Below are 10093 nucleotides of genomic sequence, written 5' to 3'. Positions count from 1 at the left end.
GTACCCTACTGCTGCTGGCCGCCCCTCAATGAATTTGGCTACTAATACTGACTGAGTATTATTAGCAGTGGGAGACCTGAAAATACTTTCACGTCTTGTGATGATTGCAGCTTTAAGGGAAGCGTTGTAGAGTGTGTTAGGCTGGGCGATGGTGACCCATGATACTGTGGGTGATGGGTAACTTTGTGGTAAGTAATGTTCTCTTGAATACCATAATGTTGAAAAACACAATTTATGGTTTTTTACTACTCTGGCCAACATGACGCCCGACGTACGATTAACACAACTGCTACTTAAGTGAACCCTCTCACTCGCCTATACCATCTTAGCGTATTAACGAGCAAATATTTAGCAATAGTATGTCGGGTATTTTTCAATGAAGCTAGTAGCGTAGGAAAGATTAATGAGCAGAGGTTTGGGTATGGATGGCAGAAGGTTTTTGCGTTGTTGTATGAGAGTTTTTCCAGGCGTGCGGCGACGACAACACTCCTGAAGTAACCATCAGTATCAGTTCAGCAGTACGAGGGTGTTTACGTGTCCTCATGCTCTCATAACGCTCAGTCCCTTTTTTTTTAGTTTTTTGGTCTTGTGCACGTACTAAAAATCTACAATATACTGAACAAAATAATTGTAAATATATATAACAAAGTCTAAACAGTGCCATTTGAGTGACCCAGACTGTGGGAGAATTTATATACGAAGACAGTTTGCGCGTAGGCTGTTGAAAGAGGCCTAGCCACCCCAAAAATAAAACTAAAAAAAAAAAAAAAAAACATACTTGGTGTATGTTATTGTGTTTCATTGACTATAGTGGGTAGCCTTGTGTGTGTGTATGGTGCTACAACCTACACATGGAGTAGACAGAACTGGTAAGTTGAACACCTTGCTTTTAATGGAGGTCAGGCCGGTCTGCCTCACTCTTGGCCTCTCTCATTCCCTTTGGCATCTCTCCCTCATTCTTCCTCCTGTCCTTTCTACCTCATTCCTCTTAGCTTCTTTACCTCATTCATCTTCCTGGTCTCTCCCTCATTCCTCCTGGCCACTCATACATTCAACTTCCTGGCCTCTCTCCCACATTCATCTTCCTGGCCTCTCTCCCACATTCCTCTTCCTGGCCTCCCTCCCACATTTATCTTCCTGGCTTCTCTCTCATTCATCTTCCTTGCTTCTCCCTCCCTCATCTTGGCGACTCTCTCCCCCATTCATGTTCCTGGCGCCTCTCATCTTCCTGGCCTCGCTGTCTCATTCAACTTCCTGGCCTCTCCCACATTCATCTTTCTGTCCTCTCTCATTCATCTTTCTGTCCTCTCTCCCTCATCTTACTGGCCTCTCCCTCATTTTCCTGGCCTCCCTCATTCATCTTCCTGGCCTCTCTCCCTCATTCATCTTCCTGGCCTCTCTCCCTCATTCATCTTCCTGGCCTCTCTCCCTCATTCATCTTCCTGGCCTCTCTCCCTCATTCATCTTCCTGGCTTCTCTCCCTCATTCATCTTCTTGGCCTCCCTCATTCTTCCTGGCAGAGCCTCATTTTTCTTCCTGGTCTCTCTCCCACATTCATCTTTTTGGCCTCTCTCCCACATTCATCTTTCTGGCCTCACTCATCGTGGCCTCTCATTCATCTTCGTGGCCTCTCCCTCATTCACCTTCGTGGCCCCTCTCCCTCAGTCTTCCTGGCCTCTCTCCCTCATTCTTCTTCCTGGCCTTTCCCTCATTTTTCTTCCTGGCCTCTCTCCCACATTCATCTTTCTGGCTTCTCTCCCACATTCATCTTTCTGGCCTCTCACTCATCTTCGTGGCCTCTCATTCATCTTCGTGGCCTCTCTCATTCATTTCCGTGGCCTCTCCCTCATTCATCTTCGTGGCCTCTCCCTCATTCACCTTCGTGGCCCCTCTCCCTCAGTCTTCGTGGCCTCTCTCGCTCATTCATTTTCGTGGCCTCTCCCTCATTCATCTTGGCCCCTCCCACATTCATTTTTCTGGCCTCATTCATCTTCGTGGCCTCTCTCCCTCATTCATCTTCATGGCCTCTCTCCTTAATTCATTTTCCTGTCCCCTATCCCTCATTCATCTTCGTGGCCTCTCTCCCTAATTCATCTTCCTGCCCCCTCTCCCTCAGTCATCTTCCTGTCCCCTCTCCCTCATTCATCTTCGTGGCCTCTCTTTCATTCATCTTCGTGGCCTCTCTCCCTCATTCATCTTCGTGGCCTCTCTCCCTCATTCATCCTCCTGGCCCTCTCCCTCATTCATCTTCCTGGCCTATCTCCCTCATTCATCTTCCTGGCCTATCTCCCTCATTCATCTTCCTGGCCTCTCTTCCTCATTCATCTTCCTGGCCTCATTCATCTTCCTGGCCCCTCTCCCTCATTCATCTTCCTGGCCTCTCTCCCTCATTCATCTTCCTGGCCTCTCTCCCTCATCTTCCTGGCCTCTCTCCCACATTCATCTTCCTGGTCTCTCCCTCATTCATCTTCCTGGCCTCTCCCTCATTCATCTTCGTGGCCTCTCCCTCATTCATCTTCGTGGCCTCTCATTCATCTTCCTGGCCTCTCCTACATTCATCCTCCTTACCTTACCTTTACCTTTGAAGAATTTCGAGAGTATGTCTACTCTGAGCCCGGCCATGGGCCAGGCTCGTCTGGTGCTCGCCTGGTCAACCAGGCTGTTGCTACTGGAGGCCCGCTGCCCCACATATCCATCACAGCCTGGTTGATCTGGCACCTGGTGAAGATACTTGTCTAGTTTCCTCTTGAAGGCTTCTACACTTGTTCCAGCAGTGTTTCTGATATCTTCTGGTTCCTGGCCTCTCTCCCTCATTCATCTTCCTGGCCTCTCTCCCACATTCATCTTCCTGTCCTCTCTCCCACATTCATCTTCCTGTCCTCTCTCCCACATTCATCTTCCTGTCCTCTTTCCCACATACATCTTCCTGTCCTCCCTCCCAGATTCATCTTCCTGGTCTCTCTACCTCATTAATCTTCCTGGCCCCTCTCCCACATTCATCTTCCTGTCCTCTCTCCCACATTCATCTTCCTGCCCTCTCTCCCACATTCATCTTCCTGTCCCCCACATTCATCTTCCTGTCCTCTCTCCCACATTCATCTTCCTGACCTCTCTCTCACATTCATCTTCCTGACCTCTCTCTCACATTCATCTTCCTGGCTTCTCCCTCATTCATCTTCCTTGCTTCTCTTTCCCCTCATATTCTTGTCCTCATATTCCTGGCGCCTCTCGTCTTCCTGGCCTCGCTGTCTCATTCACCTTCCTGGCTCCTCTCATCATCTTGGCCTCTCCCACATTCATCTTTCTGGCCTCTCTCATTCATCTTCCTGTCCTCTCTCCCACATTCATCTTCCTGACCTCTCTCTCACATTCATCTTCCTGACCTCTCTCTCACATTCATCTTCCTGGCTTCTCCCTCATTCATCTTCCTTGCTTCTCTTTCCCCTCATATTCTTGTCCTCATATTCCTGGCGCCTCTCGTCTTCCTGGCCTCGCTGTCTCATTCACCTTCCTGGCTCCTCTCATCATCTTGGCCTCTCACACATTCATCTACCTGGCCTCTCTCCCTCATTCATTTTCGTGGTCTCTCCCTCGTTCATCTTCCTGGCCTCTCTCCCTCATTCATTTTCTTGGCCTCTCCCACATCCATTTTTCTGGCCTCTCATTCATCTACATGGCCTCTCTCATTCATTGCCTAGTATGGGCCAACAGGCCTCCTGCAGTGTTCCTCCTTTCTTATATTCTTATTCAAATTCCTGGCCTCGCACATTCATCTTCCTGGTCTCCCACATTCATCTTCCTGGCCTCTCTACCTCATTCTTCCTGGCCTGTCTCCCTCATTTATCTTCCTGGACTCTCCTACATTCATCTTCCTGGCCTCTCTCCCACATTCATCTTCCTGGCCTCTCTACCTCATTCTTCCTGGCCTGTCTCCCTCATTTATCTTCCTGGACTCTCCTACATTCATCTTCCTGGCCTCTCTCCCACATTCATCTTCCTGGCCTCTCTCACACATTCATCTTCCTGGCCTATCTCGCTCCTAACTTTTCTCTGGATTCTCTCCCTCCTGGCCCCTCTCCCTCCTGGCCCCTCTCCCTCACTCCTTCCTAGCTTCTCTCTCACTCTCCTCTCCTTCCTATCTTCTCTCCCTTGCTCGTCTCCTGGCTTCTCTCCCTCCTGGCCTCTCCCCCCCACTCCTGGCCTCTCTCCTACTCTCCTGGCCCCTCTCCCACTCTCCTGGCCCCTCTCCCTCCAGGCTCCTCTCCCTCACTTCTGACCTCTCTCCCTCACTTTTGGCCCCTCTCCTTCACTTCAGGCCCCTCTCCCTCACTCCTGGCCCCTCTCCCACACTCCTGGCCTCTTTCCATCACTCCTGGCTTCTCTCCTTCGTGGCCTCTCTCCCTCTCATAGCTTTTCTTCCTTATTCCTTCCCTTGGCCTCTTCTCTCTTCTTCGTGGCCTCTTCCTCCTCCCTGGTCCCTTTCTCTCCCTAATTCCCTCTCACCCACCCTGGTCTCCTACTCCTTCCTCCTGACCTCTTACCCTCCCTCCAACATTTCCAATCCCTTCCAACCCTTCACTTTTCCTCTGCCAACACTTCACTCCCTCCAACACTTCACTCTAGCTGCTTCTACACTTCCTTCTACCTCCAACACAATGTAGCTTGTGTGATTAACACCTTATGTCCAACAACCATTGTATTACTAAACACGATTGTATTATCATTGCTGCAGCACCATCACTCATTATAGCAGCACCAATACTCATAGCTGCAGCACCAACTGATGCAGCAGCTTCATTGTAGCAACATTGCTGTGAGCACCAGCGTTGCAGTATCACCAACTTTGGTGCACCATCATTGCTGCACCATCATTGCTGCAGCACAATCATTGCCGCAACATCAACACTCGTTTAGCAGGGATAATTGTATCGTAGTGGCCTTGTGGTTTGATAGGTACGAGCATATACCAGCTCTCCCAGGACATGCCGTTGATGCCGCTAAGACCTTCAAACATCAATCAAACTGATGGTTATGGCAATTTTGATGAGAATAACATTATGTAATGTATAAGTGGTCTCGTTATTCTGTTTCTTCTGTGAACTTAAGTTCCGGGGTTGTGGTAGCGTGTTCGATAGTACCCGTGTTGAATCTTCGGCACAGACGTAAGGGCAAGTGCTCTGACACCAGCTGCCTCTGTTACCTAGCAGCAAATATTATCCAGGCGTTAATCGACTTATGTGCCTGTCGTCCATGGCAACGTCCGACAAAGGACCTCAGTGGAAATAAGTGACATGGGCTTTCTCGGCTTGTTAATTAGGTTTAGCGCTTCTTTATTGATTATAATAATCGGGTTGTTAATGCAAAAAAATATGGCTTCTCCAAAACATGGCTAGCTGCCTGAGTAAAGTAATGATCCTGTACTCTTGTTCTCTTTATATCTGTTAATGGTTCCAGGAATCCTATGTCTTGGTTCGAATTTGTACCAGGCATTCTGTAAAGGAAATGTGTATTACATGAATGAGAAATACAGGAAAGTAAACATAAGCTTAGGTGAAATGTAAGGAGAAGTTTGCAAGATTTGCCCGAATCTTACGTAAATAGTTCTTCATGTATATATATATATATATATATATATATATATATATATATATATATATATATATATATATATACTCACATTATAATGTGAGTAGTCACGAAAGCGCTTTGAATTTCTCTATTCTTTCAGAGTGGTTGTTTTGCATATTCTGAAATCACCTGTTTACTGTGATCTTATTGCATATAATATATATATATATATATATATATATATATATATATATATATATATATATATTACAGTGGACCCCCGGTTTTCGTAATTAATCCATTCCAGAGAGTGACTAAACCCGAATCTGACGAATTCCGAATTAATTTTCCCCATAAGAAATAATGGAAATCCAATGAATCCGTTTCACACATCCAAAAGTATTAACAAAAAATGTTTTCTACATGAAATATATATTTACCTACACAGAAAACAATGATACATGAAGAATAAAACAAAAATAACATCACACTTACCTTTATTGAAGACATGGTGATGTATGGAAGACAGGAGGAGGGGAGAGGATGGAGGAGTTTACAGTTGTTTGGTAGGGGAATCCCTTCCATAAAGACTTCGGGTGCCAAGTCCTTATCCTGGGTTACTTCCCATTGTTTTTTAATGCCACTCGGACCAGCTTGAGTCACTGGACCCCTGTTGCTCAAAAAAGTGTTCCAGAGAGGTTTGTTTCTGACGTATGTCAGGAATTGTGATGGGAGTCTGGACAACATAGTCCTTCAATATGACATTAATATCAGCTCTACGGCTTATTTATCTAGCACAATTCATCTAATATGACATAAATATTAATAACATAAAAACATGATATATACTCTAGAATGAATAAAATATGGCATTAAGAATGTCACGAGTGATGTTTGTTGTTGTAATATGTAAAACTGGTCACTTACCAAGAACTCATTTAAAATTAAGTCCTTTCTAAAATTTTCTCTTATACATTTAAAGATGTATTTTTTCATTTGTTATTGTAAAATTTAATAATTTTGTACCAAAAGAACCTTGGGAAATGTATCTAAAATACAGTTGGATTAGGCTAAATTAAATTGTGCTCATTTTAATAAGGTTAGGCAAGTTTTCTAAGGTTCTTTTGGTACAAAATTAATAATTTTTACATTAACATGAATGAAAAAATGTATCGCTAAACGTATAAGAAATTTTTTAGAAAGGACTTAATTTTAAACGAGTTCTTGCTAATTGACCAATTTAACCTATTCGGCATGACATAGATATATTATTACCAGAACTGCGGTTAGCCGAGATTCGATCTCGCGTCACTATGTCCAGCTCCATGAGAACTGTGCAATGTACACATCGCTCTAACCGCTCGACCATCAATTCTCATTGATTTCATTAACACACACACACACACACACACACACACACACACACACACACACACACACACACACAGAACCTCTATATTCGGAATTAATTGGTTCCTGAGTGTTCTGAATATTGGATCAATTTTTTCCATAGGAAATGGTGTAAATTGGATTAATTCGTTCCAGACCCTGGAAGTTATTCTTAACAAGCCATTTTTAAGTCAGAATATTGGTTAATTAACCTTGTAAAATAACATGTACAGGCAAGAATTCATATATGAGCCCTGCAAGAATTTTAAGTCTTGTTGGCACATTCAGTAAAGCAGAAGTTTCAATCTTAGGAGTGAGGATGTCGGAAGATCTCACTTTCAAAGATCACACCAATACTACTATTAAAAGGACACAAGTGCAACTAATATGACATTTTATTGTGGCAACGTTTCGCTCTGAAACGTTGCCACAATAAAATGTCACATTAGTTGCACTTGTGTCCTTTTACTTTACATATTGTCGGTAATTCTACTAACATTATTACAATGCTACTACTGCTACGTCAGGTAAACTGAGAGGCTAGACAAATATAACTCTCGAGATAAGAGATGCTGAGCCAATGATCTTAAAGTCATTTCTCTTCAGACTAGATCACTGAGCTAGAAAACTTTCACTGCCCGTATGTACTCAGACATCTAAATTCGTGGGAATGTCTGAGGTCCCTTCAACTGTATTCCTTGGAATGTAGACGAGAGAGAGGTAGATTATAATTTACACCTGGAAAATCTTGGATGGACTAGTCTCAAAACCACCCATGTGAAAGCAAGAGACTTGGCAAACGATGCAAAGTACCTCCAATAAGTAGCAGAGGTGCGGCGAATACACTAAGAGAACTCGTTGAATGTCAGAGGTTCCCGACTCTTCAACGTTCTCTTCCCATGCATAAGGGAATTGTTAATAAATGGTTTAAAAAATCGACAAGTGTCTCGTTTATCAAAAGGGTAATTACTAATAAACCTCTTCCAGTTCTGAAGAGGGAACTGGACAAGTTCTTAGTCACTTCCTGACCAGTGGGGCTATAGTTTGTACATTGCACTGCGTGTGGCCAACAGTAACAACTTACCTGATCAGGCCTTGAACTACCAGGAGGCCTGGTCTGGGACTGTGCCGAGCGGGCACTGACCCCTAAAAGCATCCTTCAGATAATAGAAAATACGGTAGATGGTGACATGCCATATTCCTTAGCTAGATCAACACGACGTATTCCACTTTCGTGTTTTGAAATAAGTTCATTTTTTAGTTCAATGGTAGTTTATACTGCTCTCCTTTTAGGTTTTTTCTTCACTATTCTTATTCACGACCACGATCACTTATTTTCAATAATAAAATAAAAATAAAGTTATACAAAAAATGACAGTTGAATCATAAGAGCTCAAAATGCAGCGTCGTTCCCAGTACTGAGCTTTGTGTGTGTGTGTGTGTACTCACCTATTTGTGGTTGCAGGGGTCGATTCACAGCTCCTGGCCCCGCCTCTTCGCTGATTGCTACTAGGTCCTCTCTCTCCCTGCCCCATGAGCTCTATCATACCTCGCCTTAAAACTATGTATGGTTCCTGCCTCCACCACATCACTTTCTAGGCTATTCCATGGCCTGACTACTCTATGACTGAAGAAATACTTCCTAACATCCCTTTGATTCATCTGAGTCTTCAACTTCCAATTGTGACCTCTTGTGTCTGTGTCCCATCTCTGGAACATCCCGTCTTTGTCCACCTCGTCTATTCCGCGCAGTATTTTATATGTCGTTATCATGTCTCCCCTGACCCTCCTGGCCTCCAGTGTCGTCAGGCCGATTTCCCTCAACCTTTCTTCATAGGACAATCCCCGTAGCTCTGGGACTAGTCTTGTTGCAAACCTTTGCACTTTCTCTAATTTCTTGACGTGCTTGACTAGGTGTGGATTCCAAACTGGTGCTGCATACTCCAGTATGGGCCTGACGTAGATGGTGTACAGAGTCTTAAACGAATCCTTACTGAGGTATCGGAACGCTATCCGTAGGTTTGCCAGGCGCCCGTATGCTGCAGCAGTTATCTGATTGATGTGCGCCTCAGGAGATATGCTCGGTGTTATACTCACCCCCAGATCTTTTTCCTTTAGTGAGGTTTGCAGTCTTTGACCATCTAAACTATATTGTGTCTGCGGTCTTCTTTGCCCTTCCCCAATCTTCATGACTTTGCATTTGGCAGGGTTAAATTCAAGGAGCCAGTTGCTGGACCAGGCTTGTAGCCTGTCCAGATCTCTTTGTAGTCCTGCCTGATCCTCGTCCGATTCGATTCTTCTCATTAACTTCACATCGTCTGCAAACAAGGACACTTCTGAGTCTATCCCTTCCGTTATGTCGTTCACGTATACCAAGAACAGCACAGGTCCTAGGACTGACCCCTGTGGAACCCCGCTTGTCACAGGCGCCCACTCTGACACCTCGTCGCGTACCATGACTCGTTGTTTCCTCCCTGTCAGATATTCTCTGATCCATTGCAGTGCCTTTCCTGTTATGTGTGCCTGGTCCTCTAGCTTTTGCAGTAACCTCTTGTGAGGAACTGTGTCGAAAGCCTTCTTGCAGTCCAAAAATACGCAGTCGATCCACCCCTCTCTCTCTTGTCTTACTTCTGTCACCTTGTCATAAAACTCTAGTAGGTTTGTGACACAGGATTTTCCTTCCCTGAAACCGTGCTGGTTGTCAATTATACACTTGTTTCTTTCCAGGTGCCCCACCACTCTCCTCCTGATGATCTTCTCCATGACCTTGCATACTATACACGTTAGAGATACAGGTCTGTAGTTTAGTGCCTCATGTCTGTCTCCCTTTTTAAAAATTGGGACTACATTTGCCATTTTCCATACCTCAGGGAGTTGCCCAGTTTCAAATGATGTGTTGAAGATCTTTGTTAATGGCTCACACAATATCTCTGCTCCCTCTTTAAGGACCCATGGAGAGATGTTGTCTGGTCCCACCGCCTTTGAGGTGTCAAGTTCGCATAGCAGCTTCTTCACCTCCTCCTTGGTTATATGTACCTCATCCAGCACTTGCTGGTGTGCCCCCCTGTTCTGATTTCTTGGAGTCCTACTGGTTTCCACTGTAAATACCTCTTTAAATCTTGTGTTGAGCTCCTGA

The 10093-nt window shown here is 44.8% G+C and overlaps 1 protein-coding gene across 1 annotated transcript in view; it reads left to right on the top strand.

Annotated features, from left to right (window-relative positions):
* Positions 1-517: 517 nt before the first annotated feature.
* LOC128692724 (transforming growth factor beta receptor type 3) overlaps positions 518-10093 on the top strand; it is a 500896-nt gene continuing 491320 nt past the window's right edge. The window contains exon 1 of the mRNA XM_070090033.1: positions 518-869. Within this exon, the coding sequence (XP_069946134.1) occupies positions 833-869 (37 nt within the window). The 5' untranslated portion in view covers positions 518-832. The remainder of the gene's footprint in view (positions 870-10093) is intronic.

Source organism: Cherax quadricarinatus, chromosome 30 (assembly GCF_038502225.1).
Source record: "Cherax quadricarinatus isolate ZL_2023a chromosome 30, ASM3850222v1, whole genome shotgun sequence".
Taxonomy (NCBI): Eukaryota; Metazoa; Arthropoda; class Malacostraca; order Decapoda; family Parastacidae; genus Cherax; species Cherax quadricarinatus.
The sequence above is the reverse complement of the archived record's forward strand: the minus strand, read 5'-3'. Positions and strand labels throughout refer to the sequence as shown.